The 22,852-nt window shown below is 37.3% G+C and overlaps 3 protein-coding genes across 3 annotated transcripts; 2 read left to right on the top strand and 1 right to left on the bottom strand.

The window, feature by feature from the left end:
* The first annotated feature begins 3,348 nt into the window (after nucleotides 1-3,348).
* LOC139889347 (uncharacterized) lies at nucleotides 3,349-3,747 on the top strand. Its single transcript, XM_071872305.1, has one exon. It carries the CDS (start codon nucleotides 3,349-3,351, stop codon nucleotides 3,745-3,747), a length of 399 nt encoding a protein of 132 aa, XP_071728406.1.
* A 2,743-nt stretch (nucleotides 3,748-6,490) lies between these two features.
* On the top strand, nucleotides 6,491-8,813 carry LOC139892558 (acetolactate synthase 2, chloroplastic). The gene has a single exon (XM_071875670.1). The coding sequence runs from the start codon at nucleotides 6,561-6,563 to the stop codon at nucleotides 8,535-8,537; it is 1,977 nt and encodes a 658-aa protein (XP_071731771.1). The 5' UTR covers nucleotides 6,491-6,560; the 3' UTR covers nucleotides 8,538-8,813.
* A 940-nt stretch (nucleotides 8,814-9,753) lies between these two features.
* Nucleotides 9,754-11,297, bottom strand: LOC139892559 (uncharacterized). Its single transcript, XM_071875671.1, has 2 exons — nucleotides 11,177-11,297; nucleotides 9,754-10,876 (listed from the first exon to the last, which is right to left on the bottom strand). The coding sequence occupies exons 1-2, from the start codon at nucleotides 11,261-11,263 to the stop codon at nucleotides 9,953-9,955; spliced, it is 1,011 nt and encodes a 336-aa protein (XP_071731772.1). The 5' UTR covers nucleotides 11,264-11,297; the 3' UTR covers nucleotides 9,754-9,952.
* Between the last annotated feature and the right edge of the window lie 11,555 nt (nucleotides 11,298-22,852).

Here is a 22,852-nt window from a genome sequence, read left to right as displayed (position 1 = left end):
CTCCTACGAAACTATTGAAGTGTTATATATACGTATAAGTTAAAACTATAAATTTGTGCTAAATTGAAATAGGAAAAATAAGTCAAAAAAGTAACATAAAAACTAAAATTACCGACAAATGAAATATTACCTTTTCTTTTGTCCATAAAGAACTTTCATTTCAATTTGATGTTTAGAATAGGAATGACTAGGAATGACGCCGCGGGTAACGGGCACGGGTTTCATATACCCGTAACCCGTCCGTCGGGTTTTTTTGCACGTTGAGACCCGTTACTCGTCCACGGGTAAAAACTTTTCGCCCATGCCCGTGACCCGCGGATACCCGTGACCCGCGGGTAAATAATAATCTACAACTTTTTATTACAAAATCCAAATAATTTTATTAATTATAAAACCATATGTATAAGCTATATGTATAATGACGTGAAAATTAAGTTTTTTTACTTGTATATAATTTTATATTTTTAATCATTATTCAAATACTAGTAAAATAGCTTTTTAAGTATTGATTCGTGGGTAAATTAAGAAACGTCTCATGTATTCACGGGTCGGGTTTTACCCGCGACGGGTAGTATATACCCTCGACCCGCCCGCGACCCATCGGCAGGTTTAAAATTTTACCCGTACCCGTGCCCACTGGTAAGATTTAATAATTTTACCCGCCCATCGTGGATCCAATACCTGCGGGTCAGGGGTTTTTTCTCGCCCATTGCCACCCCTAGTTTAGAAAGACATTTGAAGATGGCCTGAAGTATAGTAAACTCCATAGATTTCTCATCAACGACAAGTTCTATCATATTTGGAAAGATTTGACAGCGGTGGTTCTTAATAGGCATTTATCCGATCATTGTCCGATAGTTTTAAAGGATGATGAAATAAACTTTGGTCCAAAGCCATTCAAAGTATTCGATATATGGTTTGATGAAGCAAATGCCGAGGATGTCATTCGGGGGGCATGGAATACGGCTGTTTCGGGTGGGAATAGGAAAGATTGTATTTTCAGGAATAAACTAAAGAATGTCAAGGCGGCTCTCAAAGTATGGAGTAAGTGTAAATTCCATCATTTAGATGGTGAGATTGAACAGCATCAATTAATTGCAAATAATCTTGAAGTGCAAGTTGAGACTCGACCATTAAACGAGGCTGAATTAAAATTGTGGAGAGAGGCTAGAAAAAGTTGGTTTGAAAAAGAAAGGATTAAATCAAGTATGCTACGACAAAAGGCGCGTATTAAATGGGTAACGGATGGTGATGAGAATACAAGGTTTTTTCACTCGACATTAAGAAGAAGAGTCAACACTAATACTATTAGGGGGCTCTTGATCAATGGTGTATGGAATGATTGCCCGGTTGATATCAAAACTGAAACCTTTAATCACTTTAAGTGTAGGTTCGAAGAAGTGGATATTGACAGGCCATGTCTTGATGAGCTTAATTATCCTATCCTTTCAAGGTCAGAAGCGGATGAATTAGAGGATGCAATTGATGAAAAAGAAATTCACGAAGCCGTTCTTGAATGTGGGAGCACAAAAGCTCCGGGGCTCGATGGCTTTAATCTAAGATATTTTAAAAAAATTTGGGATATTATTAAGGGTGACCTCATTAGTGCAATTTTGTGGTTTTGGGAGACGGGGGAATTCTCCAAGGGATGTATTGCGTCTTTCGTTACCCTCATTCCTATAAAGAAGGATCCCTTAAAGCTTGGTGATTTTCGACCAATTAGCCTCATCGATAGCCATTATAAGATTATTGCCAAAATTCTCTCGAATCGTTTGAAAAAAGTCATTCCTTCTTTTGTGGGCCCGGAACAAAGTGCATTCCTTAAAGGTAGATTTATACTAGATGGCGCGTTAATTATGAATGAATGCATTGATTTCCTTAAAGCCAATAGGAAAAAGGGTATTTTGTTCAAAGTAGACTTTGAGAAGGCCTTTGACTACATAAATTGGGATTTTTTGATGGGTGTAATGAAGAGTATGGGGTTCGGGTGCAAATGGCGAAAGTGGATCTTTTCATGTCTTAGTTCGGCATCCGTGTCGATTCTTGTTAACGGGTCCCCGACCAAGGAGTTCTCCTTGGGTAGGGACGTTAGACAAGGCGACCCGTTGTCACCTTTCCTCTTTATTTTAGCGGCCGAAGGTTTGAATATATTAACTAAAGCGGCTATCGAAAGAGGTTTGTTCAAAGGGATTGAATTTGGTCGTGATAATGTCCCCATTTCTCACTTACAATATGCGGATGACACTATTTTCATTGGGGAATAGTCTCGCTCCAATGCTCTTAGTCTCCAAAATCTCCATAAGTGTTTTGAGCTTGCTTCGGGTTTAAAAGTTAATTTCCATAAGAGTTGTTTATATGGTATTGGGGTAAACTTGGAAGATGTTAATTCTATGGCATGTCATATGGGTTGTCAAGTTGGTTCACTACCCTTCACTTATCTTGGTTTGCCAATTGGGTCGAAAATGAAGAAAGTTAGTGATTGGCACCCGGTCATTGAAAAGTTCAAATGTAGGTTATCAAATTAGAGAATGCGTTCGATGTCTTTTGGAGGAAGATTGATCCTTATTAAATCGGTCCTTTCAAGTCTCCCATTGTACTTTTTCTCGCTCTATCGTGCCCCCTCGAGTGTTCTAAACATTCTTGAGAGTGTGATACGTTCCTTCTTTTGGGGTGGGTGTGATTCGGGGTCCAAAATGGCTTGGGTCAAATGGGAATATGTTCTTATAAATTACGGGGAGGGGGGCTAAATATCGGGTCCTTAAAAAGCAAAAATCTTGCTCTATTGGGTAAATGGTGGTGGAGGTTTAAAACCGAAACCAACGCCCTTTGGGTCAAGGTCATTCGGAGTATTTATGGCTCTTGTGGCGGTCTAAGCGTGGGGAGTGTCTTACCTAACTCTCCATGCTTAGGTGCGTGGCGAAATATTGTTATTGCAGGTACATCTTTTAGTGAGTTCAACATTGATTTCAGAGGCTCGTTTTCAAAGTCTATTGGCGATGGCGCATCTACCTCTTTTTGGAGTGATGTTTGGATTGGAGGTGCTAGGCTTCGTGATCAGTTTCCGAGAATCTTTCGTCTTGAAGCGGATAAAGAAGTCTCCATCAGTGACAGAATCAAAACCGAAGGGCAGCTGCATGTTCTAAATTGGTGTTGGCAGCGGGTCCCATTTGGTAGAGCAGGGGGGAGTTATCCGAACTCTCGGCTTTGCTCTCTGACTTCAAGCTGGTCCCGACATAAGGCGATTCATGGTTATGGCATCTATCGTCAAGCAACAAATTTTCGGTGAAAGAATTGGCAGGTATTATCGACCAAGCTTCACTACCTTTGAACCACTCCTTGTCTGAAACAATGAGAAACCCGCTGGTCCCGAAAAAAATTAAAATTTTTGTATGGCGGTTGCTCATGAAACGTTTACCGGTCCCGGTGGAACTTGACAAGAAAGGTATTGATCTACATAGTGTTCGATGTCCGATGTGTGATAACGATGTTGAATCATTGGATCATGCCTTTATTTTTTGTTCGAATTCTATGGATATTTGGTCCCGTGTTTTTAATTGGTGGGGGCTAGGTAACTTTTCAAATCTAAGCTTCAACGAGATCTTAAGGGGAAATGCCTCCGGCGCAGGAATGTCAAGCTTCGGTAAATCGGTTTGGCAAGCAATGGAGTGGATTTGTGCGTACTATATTTGGAAGATTCGAAATGACAAGATTTTTCGTGAAAATCGTGGAGTGTACCGGTTGTATTGAACGAAATCCAAGTTAAATCCTTTGAGTGGATCGGGCATAGGTCGAGGAAAAAGAAACTCGATTGGCTTACTTGGTTGAACAACCCGAGTGTTTACTTAATCGCATGATATTGTATAAATTGTCAAGTGTGTATATAGTCTAGTGTATTTGCAAGATTTTGGGTTGCATCCTTTGCAACACAAACCTTGTTTCTAGGCAATAATTCGTGTATCTCGTGTAATACTCGTGAACTCTGTATTGGTTTGTGATTAATATTATTGTTTTGCCTTTCAAAAAAAAAAAAAGAAAAAAAAAAGAAATATATTTGATTGAAAAATGGTTACAATTATGATAAAATCTAACAAGTGATTTTATTTTATTTTTTATTTTATGTATTTCTAGGACTGTAAATGAGTCGAGCTACTCGTGAGATACTGAGTTCGGCTCGTTAAAAACTCAATTCGAGCCGAGCCCGTGTTCGAGCCTAGGATATGGCTTGTTGAATAAACTTGATTTTGAACGACAGTAATATGTTCGATTGTAATTTAAAATGAACTCTATAATCTATGTGCGTATAACCAATGTATGAACGGTATAAGTATATAAGTGAAAAATGTAATTGTTTAATATTTGTTCTAGATATAATTTTAATAGAACGTTAAAGGAAATATATGTGTTGAATGATTATAAAAATAGCTGACTCTGAATTTTTTAGCACAAAATGTTGAATGGTTATACATCATTAAGACATCACAAATACATATGCTGAATAATTTATTCAGTGAACTATTTAGTTAATTATCATTATCAATATGAAATAATTTATTCAGTGAACTATTTAGTTAATTATCATTATCAATATGAAATGATATAATGAACAATTTTAATACTTCCGGGTTGAGAAAATTACAATTGAGAACATGGCCAGGAGGTTTGGTTGTAATGCGGGTTCGTTGCCTTTCACATATCTCGGCATCCCAGTAGGAGGAAAGAAGTCCAAAATGGAAAATTGGCTCCCGATTATTTCTAAATTTGAAAAGCGTTTATCGGATTGGAAAGCACGTTCGTTGTCTTATGGTGGACGCTTGACTCTTGTGAAGTCGGTGTTGAATAGTTTACCGTTGTACTTTTTCTCGCTCTTCCGCGCTCCGCAACGTGTGCTCAAAAAGCTCGAGAGTGTAAGACCTTCCTTTTTTTTGGGGCGGGTCGGGAAACAACTCGAATATATCTTGGGTTAAATGGGAAGAAGCAATTCTTCCTTTCGGGTCGGGCGGGTTAAATTTGGGTTCCCTTGAAAACAAAAATTTGGCTTTAATCGGTAAGTGGTGGTGGAGGTTCAAAACCGAAACCGACTACTTATGGGTTAAAGTCATCTCTAGCATTTATGGTTCGTCCAGAGGTCTTATTGGTGATAATCAAATTGAATGTAAATCATACAAAACGGTTTGGTCTAATGTGATTGCAACAGGTAATTTGCTCGAGACATTGGGGGTACAATTCAGAAGGTTATTCAGCCGGAAGATTGGTGATGGTCGCTCTACATCGTTTTGGAACGACATTTGGCTTGGCGATATTCCTTTGAATGTTAAATTTAGAAGACTTGCAAGACTAGATGCTAACCCGGAAGCAACTGTAATGGATAGGTTATCATGGGATGGTGAAAAAATAAGTACAAGCTGGCGGTGGGTAAGAGAGCCCGCTGGTCGTGCTAAGGGGGATCTTAACGAGCTCTGTGGTCTGTTAAACGCAGTTTCCATGGAACCAGATTCTTCTGACTCGTGGGGCTGGAAGGGTAGTAGCAACAGTAAGTTCACCACAAAAAATCTTACACATTTGATTAACGAAAAGACTTTTCATGCCGGTGCAAACGCGATACCAACATTGAAAAATAGTTTGGTGCCGAAAAAAGTGGAAGTGTTTATGTGGAGGGCGAGAAAAAGACGTCTACCGGTTCGCAAGGAGTTGGACAAGCGAGGGATTGACCTACACTCGGTTCGTTGTCCACTTTGTGACGACGATATCGAGACGGTGGAGCATTCCATGGTTTGGTGTAAAAGAGTGGAGGAGGTGTGGCATAAGGTTTTCGAATGGTGGGGTTTTAGTTTTACCAACACGGTGAGTTTTGAGGATCTTCTTCAAGGCATAGTGAGTCAACAATGGTCCGAATTGGGTAAACTTATATGGCAAGCGGTAGTTTGGATATCTAGTTATCTCATATGGAAGAATAGAAATCATGCGGTGTTCAAGTGCAAAAGTTGGAATACTCCGGTTGCTATTTGCGAAATTCAAAGCATAAGCTTCGAGTGGATCGCGAAGAGAGTCAAAGGAAAAAGGATTGAGTGGCATAATTGGTTTCATAATCCGTCGTGTCTTCTCATTTAAAATGTCGCGTAGGTATTAGGATGCTTCCTTAGCATCATTTTGTAAATATATATGAAGAATGTTAACGGTGTAGAATTGTGAACTGTACTGCTCGAGTGGCGTGCGTAGACTTTGCAGGTGATGTATTTGTATATTCATAATTGTGGGAATAAAATTACTCTGCTTTTCAAAAAAAAAAAAATAATAAATTTAATTTATCATACAATATAACATGGATGTATTTTCATTTCAATGCATTAACTTTAATTTTTATTCCCATGGGATAGAAAAACATGACACAATAATTTTTTTAATTATTTAAATGTTTTAAACTAAAGTTTGTAAACCCAGATACTTATTTATACGTGTATAAAATACAACAACATAACTCAAATAACAAGGATCCATTTATCACACTACATTATTTGGTTCCTACATTTTTAACCTTAAAAACACTCCAACCCTATCAAAACATGGCGGCCGTCGTTTCACCCAAACTCAACACCACCACCACTAAACCACCGTCTTCCACCACCCCATTCCACCCCCACTCCACCACTTTCCACCGTTTCCCCCTTCCCATTCCCTCATCCACCCCTAAACGACACCGTCTCCACATCACCAATGTCCTCTCCAATTCCAAACCCATCACCACCATCACATCCCCATCCCCACCACCACCTTCACTGGAAACTTACGTCTCTCGTTACGCCGCAGACCAACCCCGTAAAGGCTCCGACGTCCTCGTCGAAGCCCTTGAACGCGAAGGTGTCACCGACGTCTTCGCCTACCCAGGCGGCGCATCAATGGAAATCCATCAAGCTTTAACCCGGTCCCACACAATCCGCAACGTCCTGCCACGTCACGAACAAGGCGGCGTTTTTGCCGCAGAAGGTTACGCACGTGCTTCCGGACGTCCCGGCGTCTGCATCGCCACTTCCGGCCCTGGCGCCACCAACCTCGTGTCCGGTCTTGCTGACGCATTACTCGACAGTGTCCCCATCGTCGCAATCACCGGTCAAGTTCCCCGGAGAATGATCGGAACCGACGCTTTTCAAGAAACTCCGATTGTTGAGGTAACACGTTCTATTACTAAACATAATTATCTAGTGTTGGACGTTGATGATATACCTAGAATCGTTCGAGAAGCTTTTTATTTAGCGTCGTCGGGTCGACCCGGACCCGTTTTAATCGACATACCTAAAGATATCCAACAACAATTAGTAGTACCTAAATGGGATGAACCAATGCGATTACCTGGGTACTTATCTAGGTTACCGAAACCCCCAAATGATGATCATTTACATCAGATTATTCGATTAATTTCTGAATCGAAGCGACCCGTTTTGTATGTGGGTGGTGGGTGTTTGAATTCGGGTGATGAGTTAAGGCGATTTGTTGAGTTAACTGGTATACCGGTTGCTAGTACTTTGATGGGTTTGGGGTCGTTTCCCGCTTCGAGCGATTTATCGTTACAGATGCTCGGAATGCATGGGACGGTTTATGCGAATTACGCTGTTGATAAGAGTGATTTGTTGCTTGCGTTTGGGGTTCGGTTTGATGATCGTGTAACGGGGAAACTTGAGGCGTTTGCTAGTCGAGCGAAAATCGTTCATATTGATATTGATTCGGCTGAAATTGGAAAGAATAAGCAGCCTCACGTTTCGATTTGTGGTGACATTAAGACCGCTTTACAAGGTTTGAACAAGATTTTGGAGACAAAATCCGAGGTTAAAAATCTCGATTTTGCGCCGTGGAGGAGTGAATTGGATGAACAAAAGGTGAAACATCCCTTAAGTTTTAAAACGTTCGGTGAAGCGATTCCGCCACAGTATGCGATTCAAATGCTGGATGAGTTAACGGGCGGGAACGCGATTATTAGTACAGGTGTCGGGCAGCACCAGATGTGGGCCGCCCAGTTTTACAAGTATAATAGGCCCAGACAATGGTTGACTTCGGGCGGGTTAGGCGCGATGGGGTTTGGACTGCCCGCTGCGATTGGGGCAGCCGTCGCAAGACCCGATGCAGTTGTCGTTGATATTGACGGTGATGGAAGTTTTATTATGAATGTTCAAGAATTAGCTACGATTCGTGTGGAGAATCTTCCGGTTAAAATTTTGTTACTGAATAATCAGCATTTGGGTATGGTGGTTCAATGGGAAGATCGGTTTTATAAGGCGAACAGAGCGCATACGTATTTAGGGAACCCGGAAAAAGAATCCGAAATATTCCCAAACATGTTGAAATTTGCTGAAGCTTGTGATATCCCTGCTGCACGAGTGACCCGAAAGGCGGATCTTCGGGCAGCTATTCAGAAAATGTTGGATACACCCGGGCCGTACTTGTTGGATGTTATTGTACCGCATCAAGAACATGTTTTGCCTATGATTCCAGCTGGCGGTGGGTTTATGGATGTGATCACTGAGGGCGATGGGAGAACGAAGTACTGATGAGTGTTTAAAAAACGCGTTTTAGTTTCAAATTTCGAGTTTCGACTGCTGTATGTAAACAGAGGTAGCTTCTTTACTTAGGAGGTTTGAGCAGTTTGTTGAATTTGAAGTTGATTATCTTGATGTGTTATTTAGTTTGTCTGGTTGTTAAGAATGTTTTGTTATTATTTATTAGCAGTTGATAACTGACTTTTCTTTTAGTAGCCTTCTAAAAAAAGTTTCTGCTTCTTTTTAAAGGATCAAAATAATAGAACAAGTATTATAAGATCCTTTGATGCATAAGTTGGATTTCTGTATTTGCCTGTTTGGTGTTTGCCATTTTATCCAGAACCCATACTCTTTTGCTGGCTACACATATTTAAGTTTGATACACACTATATTAATATCAAATTTTAGTCGGTTACATTTTGCGTACTTATTCAAAAATTAGGCTGCTTTTGGATGAGAGTTGAAATATAATGGCATGAGAAAAAATTTTGAAAATTGAAACTGAACCGGTATTTATGCGACTGATGTGGTTTTGTTTTCGACTTTGGTTCTTGATTTGGGACGAGATCGGCTTCGGTACCTTTTGGTTTGGTACCAGTAAACTGAACATGGATACCAAATTAACGAATGTTTATGACTTTTTGATTCGGTTCACCGTTCACATAGCAAGTGAACTTTATGAGATTTTTTTATGCTCACAAATATCAATGAACACCAACTGTTTTCATATTCGTTTGTATAGTTTACGAATAAATATATATGAAAGTTTCATATATCAGTTAACGAAAACCAATTTTTGCTTTCACAAGGCATGATATCGAAGAAACCGGAACCGAACTGCAATCAAAACCACTTTTGTAAATCGATTCAGTATTCGGTTCTTGAAATTGTGCATTTCCAGTTTGATTGCTATTCAGTACCGGCAGGGGCGATTGTACATGTAAGTCGGTAGGTCCTATGACCCCACTATTTTAGATTGAATTTGTAGTATTTAAATTGTACAGGACACCATTAAATTTAACTATAGGATCCCATATATTTTTAAAACTTATAGGTTTTTTTGGAGGTAAACAACCACTAAATTACCCTTTAAATATAATTAACTTTGAAAAAATTTTTGGAACCCCATTGGATAGTCACCTAGATTCGCCACTGGGTACCGGTACCGAATTCATACGTAAAACCTGCCGTTTCATTTTCACAGATGTAAAACTAATATGAACTTGGTTAAGACTAGTATACAATTCTTTTAAGGGTACAATTTGGATAACTTACAGTACTATTTTCAACTAACCATTTTACATGCTGAAAACATTACCACAAGTTAAGCCAGTTCAAACAGGCCTAAATGTGTCTAACTTTAAAACACAAAGCTGTAAGTATATGTAACATGTATTGTTCTTACAAGAAACATACATTTAAAACATTTAAGGCAACGATGTACTTTCAAACGATTTCTTCCTAACGAGTAAGCAAGTAATCTTTGAAAAACGAGTGCTCGTATTATCAGGACTGCACAGCACAAAATCGGGTCTATGTAGTGTTAAATTCAGCTGATCTTCACCCATAACCATAGCAGTTGCATCAAGCAAAACATGCCATTGGTTTCTATGAGCTTCTGACGCCCAATGCATCGAGTAGTGGGTCCCGTTAACATTCGCAGGATAAGAAAACAACCCTTTTGGGCTATGCTTACTTTTTCTTCTAAAATATTGACTTAGTTGTGAACCTTTGATCCTTAGATCTAACCACGTTTCGGGTGCCGCGATTACCTTTGAATCCTTGTAGTTTGCAAATGCGCGTATGAAGTCAAATTCTTCGTTAATAATCGTCATGTAGTAATTCCCCTTAAAAAAGGGGTAACTTTCGCCAACTAACATCATCGCGTCACGATAACTTGAAGTGAACAGAACAAGATACTCTTCATCTGGTAATCCACAATGTTTTAAAACTTTGTTTCTAGCTTGAATCTCGGGTATCGAAATAAAGCTACCAAGATACGACGATTTCTTGGTGAGTATATCGAGTAATCTTGATGGTTCAAGTTGGATTCTTACTAGATCGTTAAAATTACTTGCGATTGTTTCACGATATACACCTCTTGGCGATTTTCGTTTGTTGTCATCTTGTGGAGGCTCTAAAGGCTCTTCTTTGACACAAAGCTCGTAAAGGTCGGTTTTGTCTTTACCTTGTACGAGTGCGTTTGAATATTCTGGATATTTTGCGACGGCGTATTGTTCCACGTATTGCATTTCTGCAGGCGTGATCGGTCCTGACCACCTGATGTCGACACCGTGTAGAGTTGATATGGCTTCTGCTATGATATGTGGAGGTATGACTCTATTCGGTTTCTGTTATTCGAGAAAAATCTTAGAAATATTTTGAGGGTGTTTGAGATTGCTTATCTTAAAAACTTCATCAGCTTAAAAAATTTCTTATTTTAAGTGCCTACTTTTCCTCAGATTACAAGGGGTTTTAGGATCAAACCTTATTCACAGTATATCTTGAGGTAGCCGAGTAAAAGGGTCAAAAACGGTTAACTTATACAGAGTATGTGGTAAAATTAATCAATAAGCAGATAAACACTTAAATAAAAAATCCCAAACGCCTCCTTAAAGAATAAAAAAATAACTTGAAACAAACAAACAAACCTTAATGATCAAACTGTTCGGTCTCGCGGTTTCGGTTGTCTTGAAAAGAGATTTCACCATATCTCGTTCCATTCCCCCCTGATTCATGTCAAGTTAATATCATAAGAACTTAAGAATAATATCATAGATTTATTTATTTATAATAATTTGACATAATAAAAAGATTAGTAAACTTTGTACCTTTGGTCTAGTTTGAGCGATCCTAGACTCTTCATTATTTCTTCCCATTCCAAACAAGCAAGATTAAGGTATTTGGTCAATGAACTTGATAGATCTATGTATCTATGTATCTATGTATATAAACCAAAAGTAAAAGGCAAGAATATATCCTATTTTTCTAAAAATTGATTCGGTTTGATGATAATAATATAGATATATGGTTTTGGTGACGTTTACAACACAAGTAGTTACTCTTATACTCTTATTAATTAACTACATTATTATTATTATTATATTATGGAACTTGCCAAGAAATGTAATTAAGAAACAGAGAGACCTAGTCAAAACTTCAGCCAAATTGCTAAAACTAATAAACAAAAGTTTATTCACCTGAGGTTTGTTTAAACTAGCTTTTCACAGCCTGGTTTGACTCGGTGAGTTGAGAGTGAGTCAGGTTAGAAGTAACGTGAAACGACCTCGACTCATTTTCGAAAAACACGACAAATTTTTTTTTTTTTTTCAGATCCCATTATGGGATCCCAGATTCCACTATGGGATCATGTTCTGATCGAAACAGTGAACATGGCCACACTTTTGCACCTTGACCCATTTTCATTTCTTCGACACCAGTTGCTGAACCAAATCATATCTCATTTCAAATGTATATAACTTTGGGTTAAAGCCAAAAATAGGCTACAAACTTACACAAATGTACCGATGTCGCCCACAAACTCATTTCCGTCCTACTGTCGCCTACAAACTTATAAAAAATGTGCTAATGTCGCTCACTATACTTTTTTTACCTGTAACGAAAACAATTGATGACGTGGCTTCTAGGTAGTCTTGACACATCGATGATACATCGGAACAGAAACTGAAAGTATATGGGTGACATCGGAACACAACTGAAAGTATATGGGCGACATCGGGACATATAATATGAAAAAAATAAGTTAAATAATTAAGTTTACCGGTTCAGCAGGTAACCCGTAACAAAATGTTAACATTGGTACATTTTTTATAATTTTGTAGGCGACAGTAGGACATAAATGAGTTTGTGGGCGACATCGGTACATTTGTGTAAGTTTGTAACCTATTTTTGGCTTTAACCCTATAAATTTTAACAAGCTTATATCATAATTATAATACTTGATATTAGACCAACCCGTTACAACATTAGGTGGAAATTTCAACCCATTTGACAAAACGACAACCAAAAGATCAAAGCATGATTCTTGGGATATTACTATTTCACCCAAACCACCTACCAAAGGCATCTAGCATAAGCACAAACAAATCTCAGCTACATCAAATTAAGCTTAACCGCATCGCAAAAGCATTATAGGCATAATTCGACTAATCATCTATCATATCCATTCTTGCTCAATCCGAAACCTATAAAAAAATTAAACAACAACGGAGTAAGCGAAAACGCTTAGTGAATACAATATGTGCATACGAGTTAATAACATCCATAAAGTTAGTCAATTATCCGCATATGACAAAAAAAATCAAGTCATACAATTTCACAATCATATGTGGTTCCCGATGTGTTCCCAACGTGAACCGAGAACCTTCTGGATCCTGATGTGTTCCCAACGTGAACCAAGATCCCGCCTGATGCGTTCCCAACATGAACTGAGCCCTCATACCAATCAACACAAACAATTTCACACAAATATCAACTTTATTAACAAATATAGACAATTAATCACATACCACAATCAATCAAGTCCTACTATATGCAATCACATATGGTTCCCGATGCGTTCTCAACGTGAACCGAGAACCCTCCGGATCCTGATGTGTTCCCAACGTGAACCAAGATCCCGCCCGATGCGTTCCCAACGTGAACCGAGCACCTCATACCAACCACAATACAAACAATCGCATACCAATACGAATCTTATTAACAAGTAAACACACATTGTACTCACCTCGATTTCCAAGCAAGCAAATATTCAACGATACTTCCAAATGGTCACTTTCAATCTTTCAAGCACAAGTTACCTAGTAACAAGCATATCCACACACATATATCACAATTTACTCATACATAGTCAGCAAGACCCAAATTCACAAGTGTTTACTCTATTGACCCATAATCATTTTGACACCATTTAGACAAGAACACAAGTCTTACAAATTGAGTCTTTCAATTTCACATTCAAAACACAAATTACTCCAATTTGGTCAACTAAGAGCAATTAAAACTAGGGTTTATCCTTAAAACTCACAAAACCCATTTTGACATTGTCTAGACATGAACACAAGACTTACAATTTGTAAGTCTTCTTATCTCATTACCAAAATCATACAAGCCTTTAACTTGCACATAAACTTTCTTAACATAATCAACAATTTCTTCTAAAAGTGAAGACTTAGATTTTGACCCAAACTAAACCACTTACAATTTTAGTAGTTAAAACTACCAATTTCATTAAACTAGTTCATCATCTTTCCAAAATCCTCAATTCCATAACCCTAACCCTAATTTTGAATTAAGGTTTTTAAGAAATCAAAACCTTTATTTCTAACAACAACAACACCATCTAACTCATAAATTTCGAATTTAAATAGTTAATTGTTCATACCTTAAGTTAGGGTTTTCAAAACCCCCAACTTTCTAGAAATAAGAAGAAGATGGAAATTCAAGACTTCTAGTAGAGCTAGAAAGCTTTAGAGATGTTAATTACACTCCTAAATCCATTTGCATGATCAAAATTCAAAGGATTCTTGGTCTTGGTCTCCAAAATCGCCACCCACTTCTCTCTACATTTTCACACTCTAATTTTCTGCACTATGAGAAATAAAGAGTTGTTTGGGGCTGTTTTATTAAACATATCTCAAGCCAAATTACCATTATACCCCTCCCTTAACTATTAGTTGCACACTAGGTCTCATTTCCTAACAAAAGTTAAGTTAACAATAATTATAATAATAAAATAATACCATTCAAAATTTGGTTGTTACATAACGATAGTGAGTCGACCAATTAGAAGATAACACTTGTGCGATAGTGATGGGTATAGGCGATTATATCAGAAGTGAGTGGAAGTTGATCCGAGTTAAGGCTATGTTCACACCGCCTATCCAATACAAGGATCTAATATTACTTTATGAACCCACTAATCATATGTCACCCTTTTAATTTATACTAATGACAACAAACAATGACCCGTTTTCCCATTTGAGGTACGAGAGGGTTCATGGCCTTAATTCAGATAGTATTATACATATAATATTAGCGCAGTGCTATGTTTAAGTTAACTCGAAATGATTATGTTGAAATGTATTCCATTTATTAGACAGATGAAAGATGATGATTAACGTAGTGATTATGTCACATAAGTTTATACGACGACCACTTCAAAATCATGTTATTTTAATGTTTTTTTAATAAAATAAGTTATGAAATACGTTATTGAAACTCAAACAAAGAAAAAAGAACTTTTTTCTCAAGTTTTATTCATTAATTTTACCATCTATGGATCACATCTTATTCAGTGTGAAACAATACTTACTAATAAGGTTTGAGAAAAACTTATATATAAATGAGTTAACTAGAATTTTTGTTGTTTCAAATCAATGTTTGTTCTTGAAAATGTTTTGAAATAGAGTTTTATTTTACAAGAAAAACAACAAAATAATTGTCAAAATATGCCATTATAAATAGTAATCTTTCTATGATTAGTTATTTAGTTTGTTTATATTTTGTAGGTTGTTGATAACTTAGTTAGTAATGATGTTGTGTAACAGTGGTGGTGATTGAAGTTGTTGCAATTTTTGGTGTTCAGAAGTGAAAGCCTCCTCTACAATGTATGTAAATATGTACCATCTATCCTAGATAATTCAGTAGTGTATATAGTACAATGTTGGTTAGTTAGATGTTAATTTGAGATGTATTTACACATGTTTAGGTAGTTAAAGGTTTATTTTGTCATTGTGACATTTTTAAGGGTCCGGATTGTGTTTTTAGTTTAAAACCGTATATGTATTAGATTAGGGGTTTTTGTTTTCATTCATTTTTTGTAATTCTCTATCTCTCTTTCAATTTCTTTGTTGTCGATCTAGTTGATCAGATATTGTTTGGTTGAAGATATGTTCATTAGTTAATGAGTCATTAATAGTTTCATATTGTCCTTCTTCTTCTTTTCATATTGTCCTCCTCCTTCTTCTTCTTCGTCTTCCAATATATTAATTCTCTAGTTGAGAATATAATTGGAGTTTTTTATTCTTTGGCTCTCTGACAAATAAGAACGTTAATTTCCCGTGTTTCTAGTTGTTAAAGTAGTATAAGATATCAAGAGGAGTACTATGTAAGCAATTCTTTCTTGTCTTGATTCTGTAGCAAGTCTCTGGCCCCGGGAGTTTCTGTTGCTTAACATGGCTCAACTGCCCCCAAGGTTTCATGCTTGGCCTATAGTCAAGACACTCTTCTTTAATTCGGTTGTTGATTACCTAGGTATAGTCAAGACACTCTTCTTTAATTCAATTGTTGATTACCTACGTTGTATTAAATCCTTTTGGTAGAAGAGGGGTATTTGAGTATTTCTTGACCGGATTTCTCTCGAGAGTCTTGAAATCTTGTTTACGCTCAGATTTACCTTTAGGTATTTGGCTCTGGGATTACTAGATTTTCTTTATTTATTTTATTCTTGTTTTTTCTTAATTTGTAAAGACGAGTGAGGATGAGGGAGGGTCATCCTCCGTGTAACACAAATTAATAAACTGAAATTTGGGGATCAGCAGTATTTGCATCCTAGTGATACAGCTAGTACTCCTATTTTTACCGTTAAATTGAAAGGAAGAGAGAATTATAGATTATGGGGTAGGGCAACGTTATTGGCTCTTGGAACAAAAAACAAGCTTGGTTTTATTGATGGAAAGTGCATAGAAAATAAACTGATGAGGTTTTGGGCAATAGATGGGAAAGGTGTAATTCGGTTGTCTTATCTAGGATTCTGTTGTGATTTAGCGCACTTTCAAGATCCGAGAAATTAATCGAACAATTAAGCAATAAATAAATACACAAGATTTTACGTGGTTCGGCGTGAGGCCTAGTCCACGGGCGGAAGCAGAGATGGATTTTACTAGCAAATATGGCAAAACCGAATTTACAATGTATCACTCTAATCTAGGCTCCGAAAATACTAACAAAGTATTTGGACCACTAACTAGATTATAACATTTCTCTTGTAACTCACTCGTATAGAATTTTATTTAACAATTCTATACCCTCTCTATTTTCTACAATACTCCTCACAAGAGTTATTAGTAAACTCTTTCAAGTATGTGTTTTTGATATGAGATTGGATTAGTTATCTGATGTTCCAGCCATTCAATTTATAGTGAAGGATTCACGTAGTAAAATGAATGCATGAAAGACTTTTGCTCATTCACTTTTGCAGTATTTGTTGAATGGAATTTGAGACATCACAAACATGTGGTCAAACATGCTTGGTAGGTGGCCACTAAAAGAATAGTAATGTTGACATCCTTGCATGCCTTTGTTGAATGTGAATTTTGCCAACAAAAACATGTGGTTAATGAACCACCGTCCAACAAATCTCCACCTTGGCGAACATTCCATTCATTTGCTATCCGTTCTCAACCTCCGCTATCCGCCACAGCCCTTTCGGGCTCATCACTTTCTTCGAACGCCAACCAAGTTCAAACAATGTTCGAACTTGTTTGTAGTAACTGGTTTAGTCAACATATCTGTCGGATTATCAGCCGTACCAATCTTCTTGAAAATTACAACTCCTTTAGATATGACTTCACGAATAAAGTGATACCGTACATCAATGTGTTTGGTTCTCTCATGATACACTTGATTTTTAGTCAAATGTATGGCACCCTGGCTATCACAATGCACCACAGTTTCATCCTGTTGCAAACCCAGATCACCAACCAAACCCCTCAGCCACTTTGCTTCTTTCACACCCTCAGTCATAGCCATGTATTCCGCTTCAGTTGTTGACAAAGCAACTGTCGATTGTAATGTTGCTTTCCAACTAATAGCACATCTTCCGAGAGTAAAAACATATCCAGTCTGAGACCTTCTCCGATCCAAATCACCAGCATAGTCTGAATCAACGTATCCGGTAACATTAGTATTACCATCGCTATCAAATACTAAGCCAATATCTGTTGTCCCTCTGAGGTACCGAAGAATCCATTGCACTGCTTTCCAATGAGCTTTCCCTGGACAATCCATATATCTACTCACCACGCTTACTGCATGCGCAATATCCGGTCTAGTACATACCATAGCATACATGATGCTACCCACAGCACTAGCATATGGAACATGTGACATATGCTCCACCTCCTCCTCAGTTTCCGGTGACAACGCCGATGAAAGTTTGAAATGTGCAGCAAGTGGAGTACTAACCGGTTTGGATTTATCCATCCCAAAACGCTGAAGAACCTTCTCAATATATTTCTTTTGTGACAAATACAATTTTCCTTCACGTCTATCTCTGATAATCTCCATTCCCAATATCTTCTTAGCTGCACCCAAATCTTTCATCTCAAACTCACTTTTGAGTTGAGATTTTAACTGATCGATCTCAGACATGTTATTCGAAGCAATCAACATATCATCCACATATAACAGCAAATAAACGTACGAGCCATCAGGAAGCTTCTTTTGATATACGCAACTATCATAATCACTCCGCGATAACATTTACTAGTCATGAATACGTCAAACCGCTTATACCATTGTCGAGGTGATTGCTTCAAGCCATATAATGACTTTTTCAGCAAACAAGCATAATCTTCCTTTCTTTTGACCACAAATCCCTCTGGCTGGCGCATAAAGATCCGTTCCTCCAACTCACCATGTAAGAATGCCGTCTTGACATCTAGTTGATGCAGCTCCATATCAAGTAAAGCAACCATGGCAAGTAACACGCGAATAGATGTATGCTTTACGACCGGTGAGAAAACTTCATTAAAGTCAACTCCCTCTCTCTGAGTAAAGCCTTTTGCTACAAGGCGTGCTTTGAACCTTTCATCTTCTACACCCGGAATTCCGTCCTTCTTCTTGAAGATCCATTTGCATCCAACAATCTTCTGACCTTTAGGCGGTTTCACTAGCTCCCACGTATGATTCTTATAAAGAGACTCCATCTTTTCATTCATAGCTACAGACCACTTTGCAGATTCTGGACCACTAATAGCTTCGCGATATGTAGCAGGTTTTTGGACCTCTATATCTTCTGCCATACTCAGGGCATAAGCTACCAAATCTGCATGCCCAAACCGTTATGGTGGTTTTATTGCTCGTCGTTCTCTATCTCTTGCTAGATTATAATTTTGTAGATCATGTTGCTCATCTGACTGATCTTCTAGTGTCATTTGATCAACACCATAGTCATGTACGTCTTCTACACCGGGCTCGACAGGAGTATCTTGTACTACTCCTTGTGGAACTTCTATTTCTTGCTCCACCTGCTCTTCAACTTCACGAACTATTCCAGCAACTACTTGTTCCTCCTCTGTCTTTTTCAACATAGCAGACTCATGAAATGTCACATCCCTGCTGATAAGAAATTGGGATGATTTACCATCAGGGCACCACAATCTATAACCCTTCACTCCATCTGCATACCCTAGAAATATGCATCTTTTGGCCCTTGGCTCAAGTTTACCATCTTTCACATGAGCATAAGCAGGACAACCAAATATCTTCAAATCACTGTAACTTGCAGGGGAACCTGACCATTTCTCCAAAGGAGTTTGACAATTAATTGCCATTGATGGAGACCGATTTACCAAATAACATGCTGTGTTGACAGCTTCAGCCCAAAATATATTTGATAATTTTGCATTTGAGAGCATACACCTCGCTCGCTCAAGGAGCGTTCTATTCATCCGTTCTGCAACGCCATTCTGTTGTGGTGTAAACCGCACTGTGTGGTGTCTCACAATGCCTTCGTTCTTGCAGAACTCATTGAATTAGCCTTTGCAGAATTCCAGTCCATTGTCAGTTCTCAAACGCTTGATGAACTTTCCAGTCTGCTTCTCTATCATCATCTTCCATTGCTTGAAATTGACAAAGACTTCATCCTTACATTTAAGGATATAAACCCACACTCTTCTCGAATAGTCATCAATAAAGGTTAACATGTATCTCGCACCACCTTTTGAAGGAACAGGAGATGGACCCCAAAGATCTGAATCAATATAATCCAAAGTACCTTTCGTCCTATGAACGGCTGTGCCAAACTTTATTCGGCTCTATTTTCCGAATACACAGTGCTCGCAGAATTCCAATCTTCTGATATTCTGACCGCACAGTAAACCTCGTTTACTAAGCTCCATCATTCCTCTTTCGCTCATGTGCCCAAGGCGCATGTGCCATAACTTGGCGGTATCTACATCTTTAGCTGATGAAGAAACTCCAGCTGCACCAGTAACAGTACTACCCTTTAACAGGTAAAGGCCATTAAACCTTTCACCTTTCATCAGGACAAGTGCACCTCTTGAAACTTTTAATAATCCACCTCGAGCTCGATACTCGCAACTGATGGAGTCCAGCGTACCCAAGGAAATAAGATTCTTCTTCAATGCTGGAACATGCCTGACATCTGTCAACGTCCTCACCGTGCCATCATACATCTTGATTTGGATCGTTCCTATGCCAACAACTGTGATGACCCGAGAATTTCCGACTAAATTTAAACTTAATCTTTATATGATTTCGATACGATAAGTAAAGTATGTAATGTTGAGTCTAGGAAACATTAGAACGATGTTCATATATACAATTGACCTTCGACTGCTCTCGACGATTCACGAACAATTAATTGTAAATAGATATGTGTATGTATATATAAATAATAATTCGAAATATAATTTGAAGTATTATATGTTGTTGTTATTAAAAATTAACAAAATAAAAATAGGGTATTATAATAATTATTATTTAAAATATATCTATATATATAAATAAAGTATGTTGAAAATAAATATTTAATGATTGTAATACTCGTTTGATGTCCCGATTGATATTAAGCAAGTTTAATTCAAACTTATATGATTTTAAAATAAACGGTGATCCGAAAATGAGTTATATAAGTTATAGTCTTATTAAAAGTATATTTAGGATCTAATTATTTAATTTTAACACTTTTTATATTTTACTCATAAATGAGAGGGACAGTTGATGTACTTTTTATTTATTAAATTAATGACTAAATTTTATACCATAATGACCTAATTAAATAAAGACATTTAATTTAAAAATTTGGAATTGTTCCAAAGACTTTTATCCGCCACTGTTTTCGCACGATACACCGCCCGTAAAAACCGTCGGCACATAATTACAACTAGGGGCGGCTAAGGTGTCATAATACTGTGTGCATGTGCTTAAATATGACTTAGATATATTATTATATTAATAATAAATTACTATTTGTGTTTTCTTTCCTTTTCAATTATAGTTATAACTTACGGGGTATACATGTTACACATAAACATGCATATCAATTGTAGACACACTACCATTTTTTTTCTTCACCTCTTGACTTGCCAACCATCTTCCACTCCATCAAACACCACTCGTCACCTCCTAGCTCCACGTGAGTATCATCAAGAATCACACCCATTAACGCTACTACAAGCCTTACCCTTTTAATCACTAGAGCACCACCATTGTTTCACTGCTTGTCCGAGAATCATCGACTACCACTAACCACCATGGTTCCATCACCTTTCTTTTTGTAATCGGAAACCATCAACCATGAAACCCAGTCTTTGTATTAGTATTATAGAAACCCAACCAAAACCATCACCACTTTCTGTACACCAACATCGAACCACCTTGTTTTCCATGAACCCGTCACCTAACCATCGTGATTCATAACCACCTTGAGACCACCCAAAACCACCGATGATCTTCACCTTTGGTAACCACCTCCATCAAGATCATCATAGCCACCACCTTACACGCCGTTAACATTGAGCTTCCATCACCTTTTCAATTTTTTTTTTTACGAACATCATCACCCAACATCTTGTCACTCTCTCTAACAAATCACTACCACTACCACTTTGAAACAACCTTACACAGCCTCGCTGCAACATGCTACAGCTATCCTACTATTTCATGATTTGTAACAGTAAAGATAAATAATAGCGAAGGTAGAAGACGATGAACAGTGATAATATGTTTTCACAGCTCGAATAGTACATGATGATGATTATGAGGTTCGATCTCGATAAAGAATGATGATGCAGCCTTTTTACTACTACTAACCATTAACTGTCGCTGCTACATCCTCCTTTCTGTTTCAGTTTCGTACAGACACAATTCAACATCACCACACAATCGCCTATTTTGTTTCATGCTTCTGTCAATCGAACAAAACCCAAACCCAATAAACCATTACTGTTTCTTTTCGTGAAACCATCACTATACTGCAAATATTCCTGTCGACTTCCATCACCATCGCCATCATCACTAAACCACGCTCACCACCGCCAGAAGAACCCCAAACAAATCACCATCTCTCTATCTTATACTCATTTTCTTTTATTCTTTTCCTGATTCAGCGAGAATCAAGATTTATGTTGATGAAACTGTTGACGATAGAAATAACGATGTGATGATGTTGATGACTGATCGTGATAATGATGATGAAAAATGTTTCTATTTTCCTTCGGCTACTACAAGCACATCCCCAAATTTTGTTTCAATTTCAATAATGATGATGAACGAATCCATTTTTTTTCCTTTTCTTTCCTGTGATCGAGACACAGCTACTGTTGTAGCTCCTGTATTATTTAAGAATTGGACCGAATCCTTTTTGTTTGCTGTTGGGCCACACTTCCATTAGACTGAGATCCAGAATGTATTTTGGGCCTAGAGTTATAATTAAATGATATTGGGCTTGGGATTATTCGGATTGGAAACAGAGAATTGGGTTATATAAATATAAGTCGGGGCTTAGTCAGATAAGCAAGGATGGAGGAGTGGTTAGGGGAGATGTAGGATTGAACGAAAGGTCTGGGTTCGAGTCACACATGGGCTGTTTTGTTTGTGGGATTCATTTTTGAGGTAGTCTTTATTTATTTACTTATTATTGATATTCTTTTTACTCATTTATATTATTATTATTATTATTATTATTATTATTATTATTATTATTATTATTATTATTATTATTATTATTATTATTATTATTATTATTATTATTATTATTATTATTAATGTAATTATAACTACTAAAGTTGTAATTGTCATTTATTATTAATATATGATCTTAGTTACATTTGTGGTTATTTTTATTATTGATAAGATATTTATTATTATCACTATCAAAATGCAAATTAATATTATTATCATTAAAATTATTATTAAAAGTAACATTATTATTAATGTTATCATTATAATTAAAATTATTATTTTAAAAAGTATCATCAAAAGCATCATTATTATGAGTATCATTATTTTTAATATATTATTATTATTGGTATTACTACAAATAAAATGACTAGAATTAT

This window comes from Rutidosis leptorrhynchoides, chromosome 2 (genome assembly GCF_046630445.1).
Source record: "Rutidosis leptorrhynchoides isolate AG116_Rl617_1_P2 chromosome 2, CSIRO_AGI_Rlap_v1, whole genome shotgun sequence".
Classification (NCBI taxonomy): domain Eukaryota; kingdom Viridiplantae; phylum Streptophyta; class Magnoliopsida; order Asterales; family Asteraceae; genus Rutidosis; species Rutidosis leptorrhynchoides.
This window is presented reverse-complemented; position numbering and strand designations above follow the sequence as displayed.

Excerpts from the sequence above, each read along its gene's own strand:
- LOC139892558 (XM_071875670.1), top strand. The coding sequence starts at position 6,561 with ATGGCGGCCGTCGTTTCACCCAAACTCAACACCACCACCACTAAACCA.
- LOC139889347 (XM_071872305.1), top strand. The coding sequence starts at position 3,349 with ATGAGAAACCCGCTGGTCCCGAAAAAAATTAAAATTTTTGTATGGCGG.
- LOC139892559 (XM_071875671.1), bottom strand. The coding sequence starts at position 11,263 with ATGAATCAGGGGGGAATGGAACGAGATATGGTGAAATCTCTTTTCAAG. Across the intron at positions 10,877-11,176 it reads CGAACAGTTTGATCATTAAG|AAACCGAATAGAGTCATACC; the intron begins GTTTGTTTGTTT and ends CTCGAATAACAG.